The sequence below is a fragment of the Symphodus melops genome, assembly GCF_947650265.1.
Source record: "Symphodus melops genome assembly, chromosome: 10".
Lineage (NCBI taxonomy): Eukaryota > Metazoa > Chordata > Actinopteri > Labriformes > Labridae > Symphodus > Symphodus melops.
In genome coordinates, this window is record NC_136700.1 from 4,286,131 (window position 1) to 4,307,693 (window position 21,563).

Below are 21,563 nucleotides of genomic sequence, written 5' to 3' on the forward strand. Positions count from 1 at the left end.
TTCAAACTGAAATAAAATAGAATAAATAGTGACATTATATCTGTGCATGTTGAAAGGCCATTTGCATAATATAGAAAAGGAAAAATGCAAAACAGAGGGAAGAAAATAGATTATTTATGTTTGACATTTCTGTTGCCCAATATACTTGGAGGTAAAACGTTTATACCTTTCGTTTTTGCTTTTAGAGCCAAGGCTTTTTTTTGCTTGTTATTTTTAAGAACCTTCAATGTCACTTTTCATTTATTTATTTATTGTTATATCCAGTCTCCTTTCCAGTTCTCTTTTTTTTCTCAGCTTTTTTGTTATTTGTTACCAGCCTCTGTAAAAACAGCAGGATTTAGGGCACACTAGAAAAAAAACATGCAACAACAAATAGAACACAAACTCCTATCCTTTATTAAAATTAGAGAGTAAAGCTAAAATTAAAACTCTCCAACTGGTCAGCCACCCACTCCCTCCTCTTGTGAACATGAGTTAGGACCAGCCGTCCATCGCTTCACTCCCACCTCCAAGGCACAACACCCGCAGGCGCACATTCAGCTGTTTCAAAGGAGGGTGATTGTGAGAAAGGAAAGATCAAAGACGTATCATGCAGAGATTTGCTTAGTTTGTAGCTGTACAACACGTTTGATGTACGGTTTGTTAGGCTATATAAAAGTAGAAAGCTTTGCAGAAAGCCATTTAATATCTGGAAGTCTTTTCAAACAGTTCAAAACCAAAAAACAGCAGAAACATGAGAGAAAGGACGTAACGTTGGCTATCTCGTCAGGTTCAGGTTTGGTTTAACCCTCTTTCTCTGGTTGTGTCTGGTTGGCCTTTTTTTGCAAGTCTGAAAGGAAATAACCAGATCTGTGCTCAGTGTTGTAAATGAAGGTTGATGATTTATAATCTGATCCAAACTCATGTATGATCCCTATTGATCTCTGTGGTCATTATCCACAGACATCCTGTGTATCCCTTCTGCCAGGAATCAAGTTTCACATTTGGATGGTCTTTATGTAAGATTATGCTCATATCTACTGCGATGCATATTTACAACATATTTAAGGGGACGCAAAACAAACAAACGTCATCATCATGGAGATATGAGCGTTTGCAATCAATTTGAACTTATCACATTAAATAAGAAAACAGATTTAATGTGAACCGGCACCACTCTATCTGTCTCAGTTTGTTTACATTTTGAAGAGGGTGTCATGACCATTCTGCCACGCCACTTTGATGCAGTCAGACAAGCTGAAGCTAGTTTTCTGACTGATCAGTGATTGATTTTGGATTCAGGAGAGGCTTTTTGTAAACGTGTGTGTTGTGTTATACGTGAAGAATAAAACTGTGAGATATTGCAAAGAATGCACTCAAGTTTTATCACTTCAAAAATCCTATGACACATTTTTTATATCCTGCAGGCCTATTTCAAATCTACAACCCCTGTATTGACAATTCTTACACTTGAGGAGCCTGTGTGATGAACATATATTATTGGCCATATAAGAAAAGGTCATTTTTGTCTGCTGCTCATCACTGGAGGTAGATCAGCCGCCTGTCAAAACCACTCTAGCCTCCCCTCAGGCTCCTCCTACATTTCCTGTTCCTCCACTGCAGCCAGGTCTCAGTGACCCCCATCTTCCTCCAAGTCACCAAGCAATCAGGATCCGGTTTGCTGCAAGCGTGTGCATGTAAGAAGCTGCTCTCTTCTGTTGATTATAGGTCTACAGCTTCGACACAATTGCCATAAAAGATTTCGCCTTCTTCTTGAATGCCTCCTTCATCACAAGAATTTCAATAGCTGCTCGAAGCAAAAATGTAGTTTTTCAGATTGTATTTTTGTCCGAAGAGTATGCTCCTTTGTTCAGCAAGTGATGGTCTTCTGACTGCAGCCATGGAATAAATGTCGAGAATAAAGTCAGAATATTCTAGGTGTTATTATGCTGTTAGATACAGCACAGATACGATGAGAGCTAACAAACCTCAGTGACTAATAGGGTTAAATTAGTGTAAACAGTGTCAGACATGTCACTGAAAGTTAACAGGCTGCTGGTAGAGCCAAAGCCTGGGAGCAGGCTGTTCCCCCTGACTTCCTGCATGATGAGTGGACCGTGCAGTAATGAACCACAGGCTCACACGCACTGCTGCTTTGTTTTTCTCTCGGTGTGTAGCTTTGGCTCGCTCAAACACTCCTCACACACCTTCTACTCGCTGCCTGCACTACGGAGAATTCAGATGAAGCAGAGCTCTCTTATTGAGAAAGGGATTGTGTGCACTGTGCATGTGCTGAAATATCCTGAGCTCCTTTCCACCAATATATCTGCTCTGCTATCAGTTTATTTCCTGATGTCAGGATGAACAAGAGCAGGAACCCCAAGGGCAATATTGGTTTTGAAGGATAACACCAGTGTATAAAAAATATATTGAAGGAAAAAGGCTTGTATCATCGATCTCTCTCATTAATTATCCAGACAGACAGACAGACAGACAGCATGTACTGTTTGTTCTGTGACATCAGCACATAAATAAAGAATAAAGGACTTACAGTTTTTTCATTTATACAAAATTAATCATTGAGGAGCTGGCCTTCATGCAGTACCAGCTTGTCACCCACTGAAAATGTTTTTTTTAGTGCAGTCTGAAATGTAAAACACAAAAGAGGAAACATTTTCCTTTGTACATGCATGAAAAGAGAGCAGCATGGCTCTGTTGAGTGCAGGAGATGGTTACATGTTGAATGAAATGCAGCAGCCAGGGCAGCAAAGGGGTTATTTCTAAGGCAGGGTTTTATGTGATAAATATTTAAAAGGCTTAACGTGCAGGACCATGAGTCCTGTAAGTAAAGCTATGAGACGGGCTAAATCCAAGAAGTGGCTCATTAGCATTGATCAAACCATTGACCTTCCATTGAGAGGACAGCCTCTGTAAACACCAGGCCACCCTGGGGTCTTTTGTTTCAGAAAAGTTCTTTTGATTGTCTTCCACTATGTTCAGCCATTGTAAGGTAATTAAAGTTCACTGTCTTAGTGTTTTGTTTTGTTGTTTCTTTCAGAAACCGCCGGTGCTTTTGCCTCTTCACACTTTATCAGATAATGAGGGAGATTGGAGTATGCTCCCTCTGCTGCCTTAGTAAGTATCCCTGAGCTCACTCCATTCAATGAGCATGTGATAAACCAATGATTTATGTTTTGGAATGGCGATAACGTTTGAGAAACACGTCGTCTTCCTGCTGTTGAGACTCTATAGGTTATATTTTGGTTTAAGGACATTTAGTCAGCCTCATTTGAAGGCGTCACATTGCTTGGACGCTGTTTCTCAGACAATTACTGTGATTGATTGCTTCACATTATGATAAATACCCTCCTAATGTGTCCGTAACTGTGACAATAAGCCAATTACTGCAGTTATGCTGTCGTCTGAATGGCACTATAATGACGCGATAGCTTCAGTCATCTACATGATGAGCCTTTTTGAAGCTACGTGTTCGATAAATTGTTTTGTAAAAACGCAAAATACGTTTAACACTTTTCTTCCTCCATCATAAAGATTTAGGACACAGATCAGGAAAAGAAGCCAGAGTCATTACCGTTTGAAGGCCTGTGTGCTTGTGATGTTTTTTTTTTGTCTTTTGCCCTCAGGGGAAAAACTGTGTGTAGTTGATCTGACTGGGTCAGAAGCCTCAGTGAGAGAGTTCCTCAGACAACTGAAATGGGGGGGGGGGAAAGGCTCTTTATAGAGTTTGTCTGTGTATGGTGATGTTCCACTTATTCGTATTCTATTATTTAAGTGTAGTTTCGATGTGTCCTCAGCTTATCACACTCTTTTGGGAAAAACTCAACCTGGATCGTGTTTCTTGAGGAGGAAACAAATGTGAAGATGACTAAACTTGTTCAAGTTCTTGCAAAATATGACAAAAATAAAGTAAGTATGTGACCTTTATTTGAAATCACCCCTCTCTATCTTTCTATCTGTCTTTTTTCTCTCTCTCTTTTTCTCTTCTCTCAGAGCCAAATTCTTCAGTGGTACTGGAGCTTCCTGTTTGGAGCTCCGGTTTAGTCACTTACCGGTTCAGTCAGGAGATGTAGGATATCATTTTGGCTCCGGCACTTCTGCTGCTGCTGCCAGCTCTCAAAGTAGCCTGTCACACCTGACACTCTCTTCTGTAGACATTTTTTTAAGGCCTGTTTCTTCTCTCATAATATGATAAATATTTTTCTTGTTTCAGAGTTAGTACATCAGGTCGAATACAAACATATGATAAACTCAGTAGTCGCAGGATCTTATTCTGGAGGCGGTACATTTTTTTTCATTAAAAATGTGTTTCTACGTCGTAGTCTGAATATTCGGCACAGTCTGATGCATTATATGGCAGTCATTGCTCTCTGTCCTTGTTGACAAGCCTCCACAACATGACTTAAAGCTGGTTTTTATGTGCCAAAGGGCCATTAGCTAAACGGTATGAGACAAAGCTGACAGGGTTATCTGAAGAAAAATGTAAGTTGTTTGTTTAACAGTAAACACTAAAGTTAGCTTTGGTCTGCGTCACAAAATCTCTCCAGAATAACTAAAGTAATGGAAACCTTTTCACTTTCATTTCAGACTGCGTAGACCCTGCAGCCTGATAATTCATTTCCAAGTCAGAAATTGAAATTCATTTTTGTGTGAATGACTTATGAACCTTATCCTGAGGAGGAGGAGGAGGACGAGACAATGGATACATCACTTTCTGATTTGATTCATTACAGCATGCCCTGAAGCAAAACGTTCTTTCTCAGGTGTTGTCAGTGTGGCTGGCTGTGTTTTGTTATTACTGAGAAAAAATAGTGTTCAAAGTGACTGCTATTTACAAAACCACCTTACACTTTAAAATTACCTTTCCTTAATTGCCCACTGGCAGCAGTTACATAAAGTTGTATTACTTTCCTCCATTTGAAAGTTGTTAAACGGCTTTACACAAACATAAAGTAACACTTAGTGAGAACTCTACACAGCAGTATTCTCAGAGGGGAATTCACAATGAATCATGCATTTCTCACATTCACTATCTGGCCAGTCGCATCCATGAAAGCTGTGGACAGTAAAATCATGCTCAAAAGTGAAGCAGTTAATTTTCCCTGTTTAATGATTGTTTTACCCTGTGTTACAATGGCAGCTTAATCAAATCATAATGTGTATCTTAGAACTATTCATTCGAGAGCGCTCCTGTCTGTTGATTCATTCCCTTGGCGACATGATTGCTGCCATCATCTTTGGCAAGTGCATGTGTTAAAATGCACTTCAGTTAACCCAGCTCTCTAAAAGACAACAGCTTTTACTGTAAGCATCGCTATGTGTGCCTTTTTTTTTTTGTGGGGAAAGAAATGTGTGAAATTTGCACTCGAAGTTTAAATATGACTTTATTTTATGGTGAATTGAGATGTCAATAACCTGGCAGAACATAAAGTTATTGTTCATGTTGTTAAAGACAGTCCATTTACTTATTGCTATTGAGTTGTTGCAGATTTATTTGGCAGTAATCTAGGTAGAGACAATACAACCTGACAGCGCCAGATGTATTAAAAAGAAAAATGGCAACATTTGGGGGAAACACAGTGAAACATGCTTCCAGTTGTCTTCTCTTTACTGTTCACACATTAGAGCGGTATTAGTCTATTAATCCAAGTCAAGCTATTAAGAAATCTCATTATTTTCTCAGCGGGTGAAAAACTCAGTCACCAGAAAGAGTTTCAAAGGTTTTCTGACAAGTGCTTTGTACATTTTACCAAATGACACCAGATGACAGAGTGTTTCCTTTTACAAACTTCACAGTGATACGGTCATGTTAAATTGTGTAAATGTGAAGAGATGTGTACCGTGTACTCATGCTGACATCCTGTCATATACTCCTCATTTGTCAGGAGTGGTTTCTTGGTAAGCCCCTCCACGACGCAGAGTCGACCATCATCCATCACTACGCCTTCGCAGAGAATCCCTCTGTCTTTAAATATCCAGACTTTGCTGCTGCCTGGGCCTTGAGCATCCCGCTTGTTGTTCGGTGAGAATATGCACTAAATCTGCTGGTGTCTGTAAAATTGAGCCCTTTGTTCATAACACAGCAGTGTTTCCTGTTTTTTAAGGCTTCATTTTGTCTTGATTGCATGCTTTGACAAAGACGCTCTTTCATTTTCTTTAACAGGCTTGCAAAAAAAGTGAAAGATGAACCACTGAAATCTGACTTCACCATTGACCTGAAACATGAGGTAAGATAACATCAAGCCAGTCCGTTTAGAAAGTGATGATGAGGATCCCGTTTTTTCTTCCAATTTTACGACAATTTTCTTATTTGTCACACTTTATTCAACAAGGACCAACCATCATATATTTTCACAAGAACTGGAGGCAGGGAATCCATCTAACCTGGAAGCTAAATCTCATTACTTTAGAGAATTGTCGTGGCCCGGCATTGAGGCTCTTATTTTTATCACTGAAATCCAGTCTGGGAGGCATCAAGGGGTTTTGGGTAAACACAGCAGCAGCAGCGTTATCAGAATCAGCCTGGAAAAGGTGCTTCTGTTCGAATTGGCATGAGCTGAGTCCGAGAGAATCTATTTTTAATCTGTATAAAATTTGCATGTATAAAACATTGATGAGGTACTTATGAGGTTTAAATGGAATTATGTTTTTTTTTTTTTTTTTTTTTTTTGCAAATTCTTTTGCATCAAAACACCACATTACAAACATAATTCTTAATTTAACACAACAAGGATATTTCAAGTGCACATTGCTATTTGGTTAATCCTAATTTTTCTCCAAGGGGACAACCTTATTCTTCAAGTCAATAAAACATCACATCCACAGTTTCTGTTGTGCCTAACTCTGAGACAGTTTCCAGTATTCAGAAGGCACTGATTGTACCATCCTCATTACTTATTCTACTGTTACTTCTGGCTCTTCCCCCGAAGAATACTTAAACTTATCCTAGATTTTATTTTGCTATGCTCAAAGAGTCGCGCACCAGCTCTAAAGGACTCCCTCTTCACCTCCCCTGTTTATCTTCTATGTTCTTTTTTTATTGTGAATGTGTTGTGCTCTGAGAGCTAGTAGTCGCATTGTCGACGTTTCACCTCTCCTCTTTTATGTTTACAATAAAGCAGTAATGTCTGACGGATCGTACCTCGTCTTTGCTTGTACACTTGAAAAGATCTGACTGTGTTATTGTAGGTTGCCTTGTATATCTGGGACAATGGGAACGGTCCACATCTCACTGCTGTCCCTGAGCTGTGCACCGAGCCAGAGGACTCCCCTCAGACCAGCCACTGTGCTACCGCACTGAGTGGGCCTCCATTGTGTGTGAGTATCTGTTCTGTCTGCACATCAGTTTGTTGTCAGCTGTCTTCGTAATATTAGGCCTTGCAGCAACAAATGCAAAGCATCCTTGAATGTTGCAATTTCTCTCACTCCATTTAATTGACCATCATGCATTTAGCAAAAATAAGACGTCTTAAAGTGTAAACAAAGGAAGAATAGGGTTAATCCTTTTCTCTGACTAAACGTATGTAAATGTATGTCCTCCACAGCTGATGACGAACCAGCTCTCTTTGCATCCTCGTTATCTCCTTCGTGAGCCACCTTACACGCTCGCTCATCCACATATATTTTTTTCAGGGTTTAAATTAAAGCGTATGTTGCTTAAGGATATGTGTTGCATGTGAATGAGTTTGTTTGTTGTCAAGTCAACAGTTTTTGTACAGCACTATTACATACGACAGGCATCGACTCGATGCTTCAGGCAGAGATCCTACACGACAAAGAAGTATGAGAAAGAACGTATTCACAACACTTTTTCACACCTTCTCTGGGTATGTTTTTTTTTACTTTTCTTTAAAGTTTCATATCGTACAAGGTCAAATACAGTAAGTTATAACAAGTTGATTCAAATATAAAAACGTGTGGTAAGATAGAGAAGATAAGGTACTACATGTTTCAAATGTAAGCAAGCAACAAAAAAATAATTAGATTCTACAAATTTAAAAATACGTACGACATTAATGACTTTAAGCACCACAAGCTGATCTATATGAGTTCGATGGAAGAGACCTTTTTAGTACTGGATCTTTGAAGTGACATTAAACTAAGAGGGGTAATACCACTCAGACAGAGGGCAGCTAATGCTACAGTGATGTGTAACAATTCATTGAATATCTCTCGTCTCTCATATCGGATTAAAGGCTTTATAACAAAATGAGTATTGATCTTTCATAAATGATCCCACCTGTCATTTCATATTTACTAGGTAATCCAGAGAAACGATACGACTCTAGCTTTTATATGCAGGGGAGAAATGTCCAGGAGCCGGGTGGTTTCTTAGAATAGTCTCGATAGAAATAATTGGCAGTTTTCTGAAGGCTACACTGGAGCAGCGTTTATCTGAGTGGGAGAAACGCATCATGAAAAAGTCACAAAGTACGTAAGAGTCAGAGTGTAGTCTTCTAGTGTACATCCTGTCCTCCACCATCTTCAGTAGATATATTGAATGAACAGAAGCTCTGCTGCAGAATAATTGACAGATTTAGTGTTATATATGCTCTCTGTTTGTGAACGGATCTTCACATAGCCTTTAGCTAGTAGCCACTGACCTAACATGCAACTCACAACCATCAATAACGTTGGGAAGAAATTAGACTGGATCAGTTTTTGCTCGCAGGCGAAGCAAGATGAGTTTGAGATGCCAGAGCTGAAGCTGAAAGTGTCCCAATTCTGATTGTTCTTCCCTCCCTTCTTAGATTTAGTAAAGAGAATCCAGTCGGATGTTTTTATTTGTGATTCACGTACTGCCTTTTCCTGTTGTGTTGATGAAGATACGTGTCTGATATAGTCAGATATATTCTTGTACTTTCCCTCTCAATGAAAACGCCTCTCAGAAAACAGCAAGAAACAGGACAAACACTGTAGCAACCAGTGTAGAGGCATGAAGGTCACAGTTTAGTAAGTATTCAGGGAGAGGCTCCCATTCACACAAAACAAGAGGGGACGTATCGTAATCAGCAAGAGAGGGAAACAGTCACACCACAAATTGCCCAGTGGGCCACCACAGCCCAAAGGCTGCAAAGAATGAGGAGCCTCGAGGGACAGATTGAAGGAGGTGAAGGCGGACAATATACAAAGTAGTCAAAGCAGCAAAACATGCCCAATGGCAACACACTGTTGTTCCGCTTTGTACGCTGCACATTTCAACATTTCAGGATTCTTCAGTTTGTATCAGACACGAGTCTGTGTTTTTAAAAATGTAAAGAGTTTTTTTTAACTATATAGACAAGAAGAGAGATGACAACAAGAAGCAACATGATGCAAATGTCTTTTAGCTTTATTGTACAGTCAGTATTTCAGTGCAGTCAGATGTCCTGGATGTTTCCATTTTTAAGGGACGACTGGTGCTGACAGATATTGAACACTTAACTTTAAAATATAATTAGTTATGGTATTGGTTTTTTTTGGTGAGAATAGCTAACAAGCTAACCTACCGTAACTAAGTGTGATGAATCATTTTTGTGTTTATTCACTAATCTTTAGTCTGTGTGGCTGTGAACTCATTTTTTTCTCGTTTCTCCATTGTTTTCTACTTTATGATTTCATGGACAACTAATTAATATTATGATCACCTGAATTTATCAAATGACTATGAAACAAAAGGATTATCGCCTCATCAGCAGCAGCTTGACCTTTTTAAACGTTGCACAGTAAATTTCGGGTCATTGTTTCGCTGTGTGCCTGCAACCTTAACTCTTTTTATTCTCTCTCACTGCTCACAAAGTTGTTGTTTTTTTGGCCTCATCAGGCAGATTGTTTTCAGCTAAGAAGCTCACAAAATCACACAATTTGCTTCACACCAAACAGTAGACATTCACAGGAAGCATTAGCAGCTAAAGAACTGACATTTCCCTCAGTCATTTTTTGGAGACCAGGTGTTATAACAGTTTAGATTTAGGGGCACCGAGCTTACCTGCCTTATTGTGTCCCCATGTGAATAGCCTGAAGTTTCTCAAAGTGAGTGGCCCAGGTTCGATTTTGAAAGATAATGTTGCTGTGTAACTGTTGGATGTTAAACTTTGCACTTTTTTATGTTTAGTGCAACATTTAAACTTCAATCATCTATAACAATGTCAAGCACCAAAACAGGCAAAACATTGATTAAAAATTCTGATCATTATTCAAAGATAAATTAAATAATGAAAATAACTCTCAGCTACATCAGTCAATGTAATGTTAATGTCTGTGATGTTCAGGCTTGATCATTATGCCAGGAAATTGTGACTTTACCGCTCATTTATCATACGTGTTTTTTTTTTTTTATAGAAAATTAATGGTTTGCTCAGCAGCTGATGACATTTTGATGTAGCATCTATCTTTAATGCATTCTGTCTGAAATCTTTTTTTGTGACTGTTTTGGCCAAAGAGAAGGAAACCTCTTTGTCTGAATTTGGAAACAAAAGACACGAGATGAGCAGTTCCATTTTGTTTATTTCATTATATAAAAAAAGAAAAAAGCCGATTTATTAAGAACAGTAACAGCAAGCTGGACTTTGGGCGTGTCTAACAAGAAGACAAACATGTACAGCCACACTTTTAGAGTAGGAGAGGAGCATCGGATCACGTCGTAGTCCATGTTGACTCTTTCATCCTAATACAAGAAGGAAACTATCTTTAGTTTGTTGAAGACTGCAGTCAGATTGTGTGCGGGTAGGAATGTTGCAAACAATCGCTCACTGAGCAATACGTCTGTCCAGTCCATTATTTCATTCGATTGAATGGACTCATTATAGTTCTGTAACATCAAAAAAAATAATAATAATTTTATTTGTACTTTTATTGATCGCATTTGTTGTTTAATCAAAAATGTCACTGAAATTAATATTCATAATCCATCTTTATAATTTTGTTTATCTCTCTCAGTGTCAATGAGTTTTTTTACATTTAGAAAATGTGTTTTAATTGTGCTTCAGAGTAATCAGCGGTCTTTAATAAGAAGAGCCAAAGACAACCAGAGGGCAAAATGACGTCAGCCCATCAACAAAAATATTCAGTTCTAGCTTCATGTCTGCGTAAACTAACCTTTCTGCTACATGTAATATTGATCCTGCTGTAATTAAATATGATTTGTTCTGTTTATTCTTGCAAGTGCTTCACTGATTTATGTCCCCTATTTTATTCATCAAAGGGGGAGCCTGTAAATAAAGAAGATCTATTTGTTGCTGTGAAAACGTGTAGGAAGTTTCACAGTGAACGAGGTGAGTCATGCGCCCACATTTCCAGAATCAAAAACAGATGCACATTTGCTCTTAAATCAGCATGTTTGTGTACTTTGTTTTCTTTTAATGGATTTGTTTTACCTTTGACACCAGTGACCGATGAAGAGGTTTATCTCATTACCATCATAAAACCTGCCACTGCATAATTTCACATCTGAAAAGACTGAACAGTATTAAAGCTACAAAAACAAATCTTGACCTGTTAAATTATATCCTCTTCTTAATGCCTGAGACATAACAGCCAACCAACCTGCAGCTGTTTCGCAAAGACTTATGGGTGTTTAGCCGTTAATTTGCTAGCTCCACCTGGCACCAGGCCGCTTCTCTTTGAACCGTATAAAAAGGTAGTGGGTTCATTTTCAAAAAGATCAGACAAATTGTTCACTGCTCTCAAAGGATATCCCGCAAAGTGATCACACTAATTACCTTAATTACCATTTCCTCTGCCAAGCTGCCATTGTCGGTTTCAAAGGTAGACAAGATGAAAATGAATATTAGATTGATGTATCAAAGGTTAGCTTAGATCAATACCCATTAGACATGACAGAGCATCACATTTCATTTACAATGGCACTCAGTCTAAAGCTGTTTTAATCTCCTAATCTGGAGTGATTAGAGAGAACAAAACGCTCATTCATCCAGTAAGAGATTGTCGTTGATACAGAAACAAGTTAAACACTCTTAAGCTGCTACAGCTGGATTTCTCAGGATTCAATTTGCCACCATGGCTCTGTTTTGTTGATCTTTGAGGGTTGAAAACAGCCTGGATCTTCTGCTGCTGCACATTTCTTGTTCTCTACATTTCTCGATGTCTTGTTTTGTCTGAAAGAAAACCTTAAAGGTTGATGGCTGGAATTAAATCAGAGACAGATGCTTAAAATGTATTTTAAGAAAGAGTGTGTATAAAGAGAAGAAAACACACAGACAGATACAGTGGTCTGCTGTGTTCCTGTTTGTTTCTTTTGTTAAAAAAGAAAAGGTCAGAAGGCTGCAGGTCCCTTGTGTTAGACTGCATCAAGTAGAAGCTGACAGAAACTGGAAGTTACATATTTATTTATTTATTTTCTGAAAACGCTCACAGTGTAAAATGTAAGTGCTCAAACTATAAAGAGTGTTTCTGGTAAAACTCTGTTTATTATTTTCTTTCATATATGGTTGATTTAACAAACTCTGACACATATGGGTCCATGCCTTGTGTCACCACAGAATACCTGAAAGATCTAGATATATTTCTCACTCAGTTCTGTATGAAAACTATTTGTCTGTCCACCCTCCATGTTTGCATGTATATAAAACTCAGTGAACAAGGTTTTTTTTTTTTCTCTCCTTTGCTTCAGTTCCAGTGATAAAGAAGACCTGGGAAAAAGATGCCTTACATCTAGCGTACTACAGTGACCATGCAGATCCTTTGATACCAACCATTGATTTAGGGGTGCCAAATACTGAGAGGGGTAAGTGCTTCTTTTGCAGCCTCAACTCCTTCAGCCTTAGTTTCAACTGCAGTTCCTCGGGTAATGGTGCAGGGTTCGCTGCATATCTGGAACTACATGAAAAATGAAATGACAAACTAAAGGTGAGCTGTCCCCAATCTAACTCCTTGTGAGAGGGTGAGAACAATAAATCAACACCCCCATTGCAGGAGAATAGAAACTAAAGCGAGTCATAGTAGCTGAGTCAGCAGTGAAATCCAACTTTTTGTCTTAAAGTTTGTTTATTCCACAAAATGGCACTATGGCAAGGCAATGTGTGTCATTCAATCCTCTGCGTAAGGAGACATTTTTTATCATATCTGTTTCAAGTTTGCAGGTAATTGTGCAGATAGTTTATCTCTAAAACCTCCAGGGTAAATGATCCTGCACTTTTTCTGGGTCTTGAATTTGAGGCACTTTTCTCTGACCGAGAACCAAAAACTTCATCTTTACTCACCTGGAGCTCAGCCAACCTCATCTGCTGAGCTGCAAGGACTGCAGGTCTGTCTGCATTCAGTCAATAAAATGTTTTCCCCAGAGTTGAACATAATCTGGCACAAGTTCAGCCAACACTTGTTTGAAGTTTGTTCATAACCACCAGACACCTTAACCTAACATTTTTGGCAAAAGTTGTACATGAAGACCGATACCAACCTATCAATGAGCGTCAAAGATGAAGTAACAGTCTGAAGCAGGAGCAGCTCTATTTCAAGAACTAAAACAGGTAGAAACTGTTGGCACTGACCTGTCGAAAGGTAACACAGTGTGCCTGAGGCCTCTAAGATTGACTGGTTTTATATGGGAGGAATGTTCTGAACCGTTTCTTGACCAGGTCCAGTATCCTCCTGTCCAGGAAATCATTGCTCCTGCACAAAGAATGTTAGATAAAGCAATCCTCACATACTTCACTTTATTTCTTTTTCTTTCTACCAGACACAAAGTTCAGAATCAGTATCCATACTAAACCATAAATTATCATTCATATTGTATACTTGGACAGAGCCAGGCTAGGCTAACGTATTCCAAGTTTCTACAAAAAAGCCAATGAGTGTAAACCCTGAAATTTTTCATCCCCACTTTTTTTTTGTTGGTCTGTTTTTCTCCCTTAATGTATTAAACCTGTATATTACCGTCGTCCATGTTGTAAAAAGACAGAAAAACAATGGCTGTTTGTCTGCCATCATTGTACATTTAATGCCGTGCGTATATTTTTCATTAAAGTATATTGAGAACAAAAGAGTTATCAGGGTCACATTTCGAGGAGATATGCACAGCATGGCTGAGATAAGGATATAAAGACTGTCTGAGCATGTCCATCGATGAGTGTTTAAAGCAATCCCTGTTCTTTTGTGAAGACAGTAGCAGCTCTCTGCTTCAGCCTCCTGGTTACCTGAGCAAGAGGCCATTTGGGCGAAAATTATTTTACAGTCTGATGGCTGTTGGCACAAAACTGCACCTTAAACCTTTTTTGTAGCAGCTTAATAGGATGATGTATGGGCTGTAGCCACTATCTGCCCACTGTAAGAGTGCTTAGGGTTGTTGTTGAACAGATTTTTGAACAAGGTTGGCTCTCAAGCCGCCTTTCACTAGCTGTCTCCAGGCGCTTTGTTGTTTAACAAGGACGTCTTCTGTGACCTCTTTGCATTTAGGCAGTGATGGATGCAAACTGCCACCAGCTACATGCCCGAACATGTGGGATCTTCCCGTCAACAATAAAAGTCGACCTTACTCTGTTATCAGTCCAGTTTGTTGTTGATATGCAAGCCTCGTTCTTGAATGCAGCGTCCCTGTTGTTGATAGCGCCACAACTTATTGCCCCTCTCTGTCTCTCTCTCTTTCCCCCCTCTTTCTCTCTCTAACATATCCACAACAAGCTCATTTCCCTCCTGACACTTAAGTACATGTACGGTTTTTTTTCACCAACTTTCAATGCTGTATTATTATTTTAGAGGAATTTTCCTAGAAGGAAACATACAATTTTAAATCTAATATTTAGCATAGAAAATCCATCAGGAAGCTGATGTTTATTTGTTTGTTAATTTTTTGATTCAAAGCTGATGTGAAAATGATAATAGTATCAAGCTCAATCTCACTCAGGAGGAATCATGTCACATAGAAAACCTTAAGCTGTGACTAAGACTGCTGGTTTGTCAAGGGCTGCACATAGATCCTTTGCTGAAGGTTAATTGGCACCAACAGCTGCAAATATCCGTAATCACAACAACCACGCATCTATTTATACATCCTGAAGTCGTTGATGCATTTCACGAAGATTAAGTCATTACTGCAGAACTCCCTGAGATGCCATAGCTGATGTAAAATTGGTGTTCTGGTGTGTGACGAGTAAGGCGGCGGTACAATCCCCCAGGTCACCTCAGTGCTCTGCAACTTATAATGCATCTTTAATTTGTCGAACCCTGTTTGACTCAAACCAGACTTGTCTGTACATTGATATCTTAAAAAGCCCCTAACTTGTAGTCAGTGTGAAATCTCTAAACTGTTTCTCGTATTGCGGTGACTGATTGTCTGATTGTCTTCTCATTAGTGGTTCAGTCCACCTGCGTGTACTGAATATAGGTTTTTTAATATTTCATATACAACCTAAACAATATCCATAAATGCAACTGTGACAAAGTTTACAAAGGGAATTTCCCTTAGGGAAATATAGAACCATGACTATTTCTATTGCAAAGTATGTAGTGTTTTCATTATATGCCTTGTACGTTCTGAACTTTTTGATTAATGATCACTGAAATGCCGGACATCTTTAATTTTTTCATGGGAATTCATTGATGATTTTTTTTTTTTTTCTACCTGATCAACTGTAAACCTGTGACCTTTCCATTGATATGTTTTGAGGGCAAACATCAAATCTTCCCATCTGCTGGTCGAACAGTTAATAAAAGGTTTTCCCTTATTGCATCTCTAACAGGTCGGTAAAGAGAATTGTTAAATGTTTTCCTGTTGTGACCTTACAGCCTGTTAAACGGTTTCAGAGCAGGCATTTTAAGCTGATATTTGTGATGAGACTTGCCCCTCCACACAGACCTTGGTGTCAGAGCAGGAGATGATGTGCACTTATGTTCCCATTTAGCACATCACCAAGCTGACAGTTACAGTATGGCATGACACTCTGTATAGCGTGGTACCCAGAGCTGGTGTGGCTGTGGTCTAAGTTTGATGTCTTACTCTGAAAAAAACACTCAGACAATAAATTCTGTGTATGTTTTGATGCCAGAGTTGTCTGATTTGTTTCTTGTAGATCATCCAGAAAATGTCTCGTTCTCTTTTATTCTCTTCTCTTCCACTGCATGTCAGAATTTGTAACTTTCTGCAGAGAGCTAACAAGAGTTGGATCCACAGTCCGTCATTAAGACAGCAGGAGTTTGTCTCGTTTGAAGCAGCTCAACATCAAATCTTCTCTCAGTTTAGTTACACTGCAAACTGTCAATAGAACAGATCCCTGATGATGCCTCTAACAGCCTACAGAAGATTGGATTCGCATGACTAGAGCTGATTGGATTGCATGATTAGTGTAATCAATAACACCATGGCAACAGAACAGAAAATGAGTATTATACTATATCTTTAAACTGAAGTCCAGTCATTTAGGTTCCCACAATAAAGAACAGGCACTGCATAAATCAGATAGGTGTGCACTGCAATGATTGAGGTCAAATGAAAATAAGTATTTTATCTTTTCCCCAGTGCCTTAAACCCACAAGCTGAATAAGTTATCGGATTAAAATTGAGCAAAATCGGCACAGACTTTTTTTTTTTTCTTTGGTTAATCTCTCCCTGCTTCTTTCCAAGAACTCGAGGTTTACGCTGATGACGTCTGAGTACGACCTCAGAGTTCATTAACAGTCAGGCAGCATCCGTATGTGAGGAATATATCACCACCATTAGACTTCACTCTTTCACCTTCGACTGACTTCATTGATTCATGTACTGCTATTCAAAGCTTTGAGAACCATCTGTATAAACAACATACATGACTTACATACACTTTTACATGTTCCTTTCTAAAGAGCAACAACTGTTAGTGAGGGACTGTTTCTAACACTGCTATTAACTAGCTGTAAGTTGGTATTTTTTTGGGAAGTATGATATGAAGGTCTGGTGGATAGATGTCAGATAGATAAATGGTTTCAGACTGGAGTTTTTTTAAAGCAGTGTTGGACAGATCGAAGAAGGTGATCTTTAAAAACATGAAATGGCGTTGAGAGGCTTTGTTCCCTTTAAGAATCTGCCCGGTTTTTATGCTGCTCGTCACAAAGTATGAGAAACCTTGTAAAAGCTAGCCAGTGTTAGCTGTAATATTGTTATAAAATAAAAGTAGGAAGTTATACATATTGGATTCCTGAGTAAGTTAGGGGAAAGTTGATGCAAGTCCCTGAAATGGAAATAATGTCTCGTATTAAAGCACTCAAACTATTCATGGTCAAGTGTTACACTCCTCCAAGGTTTCACAGAATGAAGACCTGATGATAGAAAACCCTTCGGAGGCTATTTGTGTCGAGATCTCTTTTTTTCTGTCTGCACAAAAAATGAAAATTACTAACTCTTTCTGGGCCCCTGAACATCACTCGTTTGCCTCCTCCTACTAGGCTTCTACAAAAAATGTGTTGTTGGATTTTATTCTGTCAGTGGTTCAAGGTGTCCTTACTTATTCTATATTCAGATACCAAGAAAAAACACCCTGGGTTCCTTATAAATAAAACAGCAGGGCCTCAGTATTCTTTGAGACGCTTGCCACCTGGGATTTCTGCGTCTCAGCTTTCAGCCTCGACGCTGTGCAGATATTTGGATTCTGATGAGTATATATCCTTGGGTTCCTCTTGTTTGTTCTGTACTAAAGCGTCACTGTTTTTGTTTTCGGGTGGTGGCAGAACATTTTGTTCCATCTGGCAGTCATGTCAAACACGCCGCAGTAAAAGTTTGATCTCCCTGGCCGTCATGCCAAACATACCTTATTATTTGTTTGAGATGTCAGAATTTTAGACACCTGCCTGTCTGCTCACAAAACTCAAGAGGACACATTCTGCCATCGAAAATACTTCACTTAATTCTGTGCACTGCAAAACAATTCAGGGTCATTTGGTGGGACATCTTTTCACTTTAAGGTCTTTGCAGATGGTATCCTTATATTTCAGTTATTATACATTTTAAAGAGATGTGTTGCCACAGCCTTGTGATTTGTGACTGTGTTGAAAAGATGAGAAGCAAACATTTGTTTTTTTTCCGTTACCCTTTTTTCAGTCATGTTTTTGCCTCCAGCTCAGATGTGCTACCTTCATTGTAACTTTAGAGGCTTATTATGCTGAAATCTAAATGCCTTTATGTGATGGGATATGTAGGGCTGGATACATGGAGCGAGACCTAACAGCTAGGTGATAAGAACCCTGTTTTTTAAGTTCATCTAACAGGCTCCTATCAAGAGATTGTCATGGATAGAAGATTGGAGAAATAATAGTTTTTTTTCTTTTTATTTAACCTTTATTTATCCGGAAAAGGTTAAAAAACCTCTTTTTAAAGAGAGTCCTGCTGAAGTTACACTCACAAGATACAGACAGCAATTAAAATGATAAAAAAAAAACAGGTAAAAGCAATTAAAGTTAAAAATAACTGTTACAAGTACATGTGATCTCAGCCTGGATTCAAAGGCATTCAAAGATATCGGTTAAGTTATTTTCACGTCTTTTTGCAGCAGGTGGAAGGTGCAGAGTGAACGAAGGCCCTTTTTCCCAGTTCTCTGCGGGCAAAACAGAAAGCAACAGCTGATCGTCTGAACGCGGCGTGTGTTTAGTTTGCAGATGTAGGAGGGGAGTATCCCGATCATGGCCTTGTCGGTAAAAGTACACCAGTGTCCCATCCTGGTGGACAAAGAAGGCCATCCCACAGTTCACAATGATGGGTCCGGGCTCCACAGTTAGTAATAAACCACAGAGAAGCATGACAAACAGCGTCAACTGTATGTGGTGTATTTTAGAAAATAAAGGTCTGTTTTAATGTTCTGTTCTCTTTTAGGCACACAGCTGTTGTCCTGTTTATGCATGTGTGTATCCAGACGTGTGTGCGCATGGAAAAACCTGCTAATGCCAAGTGTGTTTTTCTTCCTGTAACGGGGTCATCTGTCTTTGTCAACTAGAAAACTGCATAAAGTCAATATGTGATCAAGTCAAACAGACCCATCTAATGATAGCATGGCTCTATTTGCAGGACACTGTGGGAAAACATTCGCCATACTAAAAAGATTTCTGAGCAGCTCTATCCCAAACACCAAGTGGCTCCTTGTTGTGGACGACGACACACTGATCAGGTACGTTATCATCATCAGTGTCTCCATATCTACTATTTAAAATGTATTCTTTCATGTAAGCGGTGAGCTTGTGTGTGGTGTTTGTTAAAGAGGACGGTCTCTCTAACATCAGGATCTCTCTTTGTTTGAACACCTTCTCTTCTCACAAACGCAGAGTGCCATTCAAAATGACCGCTACAGCTCCTCTGAAAATAGAACAATTATACACAATCAGTCAGCTTTGTTTTATGAAACTTTAAGCTAGCAGCAATCACTTTGAGATTGTTATTCTGTAAAATCACAATGCTGAGAGATGAGGGGATAGATTAGGATGACAAATGAGCAAGAGGGAGAAAAAAACGTGTCGCACCTGGGTATCGTAAAAAAAAAGGAGGGGAGGAAATTATAGAAATACCCACAGAGGAAAAACGATTGAAGGTGGGCTGTATGAACTGAAGTTCTACTGTGTGCTCATCCTAGTTTACTAACAGCTGTAAGAGTTGTTTGTAATTGTAACAAATGTGTGAGAAATTAAACTCCATATGACCCTGTTACACTTCCAGTGTTCCTTTAGTTTGACTTGCATTTATTCACAACTTTAAGCCCAGAGATTCTATCAGCCTTACAACTATTCAGGGAAAAGGAGTTTTAGAGATATTACCATCCTCTTGAACATCTAAGAAGCCCGGTACATACATTAAAGTCTAGCTGGCTTCACTTTATAAATGTGAGGTTGAAGTGCCGCAGGGAGAGCAGTTTTCCCAGCCTCTAAATGGACAGTTTCTTATGTTTAGTGTGCAGGCATGTGTGTGTGAAGATGATGGTGATGATGAGAGTGTGATGAGTTTGATCTTTTCTCTCTGCAGCCTTCCCAGACTGCAGATGCTGCTGAGCTGTTACGACCCCTCTGAACCCGTGTGTTTAGGAGAGAGGTACGGATACGGCCTCAGCCAAGGCGGTTACAGCTACATCACAGGAGGCGGAGGGTGAGATTCAGCTCTCAGATGCTTGGGGAATAATGAAAAAAGATAGAGACACAGCAGTGGGAGTAAGAAATCTGTAATGGAAAACCTGTAATCTGTCATTTACAGATAAACTATTTCCATTTAGCTTAAAAATGTGTGTCCCCTCTGAGGGGAAACGTTGGTTTGTAGACTACGTAACGGTGAAGATAGTCCATAAATATGGAATAAAAAAACAGGAAATGCAGCAGACAGACAGCATCAGCTGATAAAAAAAAAGAGGAGAGTCCTTAATACTTACTCTGCATTTTGTTTAACTGCATGAAAACATTTATAAAAGTAATTGCCCAGCCACGAGATACATATTTGGAAAGCTCTCTTATTGAATGTGATTACAGGTGGGCAGAAAGCAAAATGTCAGCTGTCATTGCAGGAGGAAAGCTGCACTAAAGATAAATCTGTGACTGAGCCATGTGTGAAAAACTATTTAGGGACCCTTCAGTTGCTGTGACACTTAACAGCACTGCATCTGTCAGTTTCCTCAAAAGGGATATCTTCTAAAAACTGTTCTGAGTGGCAATAAACGATTTCTTTTGGCAGCTTTGGTTTTTTTCAAGTGTAATTGCGTCCCTTTCAAAGAGTTGTCACATCATTGTTGTTTGTTGCTGATCACAGAAAACAACATCTCCCTCTCGGCGTTATTTGCAGTCGCACTCTCCTCCGAGTTAATGAGATGAGCATGAACTTAAAGATGACAGACGGAAGAAGAACATTCAATTTTCTGGTCACTTCTCACATTTGCTTCTGAGTTTCATCTAAATCAGCAGTGCCATGTCTCTCGTCAGAGGGTTTGTGATGCGTCTGTGTTGTTGCTGCAGGATGGTGTTCAGCAGGGAGGCAGTGGTTCGTCTTCTTGACAGCGGCTGTAAGTGCTACAGCGATGATGCTCCGGATGACATGGTGCTGGGAATGTGCCTCAATGCTCTGGGACTCCCTGTCACACACAGTCCGCTCTTCCACCAGGTTCGATTCACACTACGTCCCTTTTGTGTCCTCTCTCTGTGAACATATTTTTCTCTGATTATTTACCTTCCAAATTCTTTGCTGACGAAACTCAAGCCATCATCAGTCACTCAGACACATTTTTTTGCAACTTATGTTATGTTGGAATCAGGAGAAACATGTTTCAAACAGTCATTGTGTTAAATATACAGAGCAGCAGATCGACTGTGAGTTATAAGTCCTTTGTGCTCAAGGTTCGTTTTTATCTAGCTTCCTATCCTGATGTGGAGAATGTTATCTCATATTGCATGTGCATGTGCAGGCCGCAAAACCACACATGTACAGTCAGCTTCGAACGTTAGAGTTCATAGTATGAAGCTGCTGAGTTGGAAAAGGCAATTATATCTGAGCATGTATTCAGTCAGAGGTAATTGTCATTTCTGACAGTCACGTAATGTCTCCTATATCGAAAAAGGACCCACACAGGGAAAAAGGAGTGTAACAGGAGGTATTTTCTGCTGACATGATGTAATGCACCATCATGTCACATTCACGTCAT

General features: G+C 39.3%; 1 protein-coding gene across 1 annotated transcript in view; it reads left to right on the plus strand.

Moving 5' to 3' along the window:
- Positions 1–21,563, plus strand: part of b3glcta (beta 3-glucosyltransferase a) — a 52,041-nt gene that overhangs the window by 29,172 nt on the left and 1,306 nt on the right. The window contains exons 5-14 of the mRNA XM_079353958.1: positions 3,038–3,114; positions 3,795–3,906; positions 5,883–6,019; positions 6,161–6,224; positions 7,186–7,314; positions 11,180–11,249; positions 12,608–12,721; positions 18,962–19,061; positions 19,907–20,026; positions 20,881–21,025. Of these exons, the coding sequence (XP_079210084.1) occupies positions 3,038–3,114; positions 3,795–3,906; positions 5,883–6,019; positions 6,161–6,224; positions 7,186–7,314; positions 11,180–11,249; positions 12,608–12,721; positions 18,962–19,061; positions 19,907–20,026; positions 20,881–21,025 (1,068 nt within the window). The remainder of the gene's footprint in view (positions 1–3,037; positions 3,115–3,794; positions 3,907–5,882; positions 6,020–6,160; positions 6,225–7,185; positions 7,315–11,179; positions 11,250–12,607; positions 12,722–18,961; positions 19,062–19,906; positions 20,027–20,880; positions 21,026–21,563) is intronic.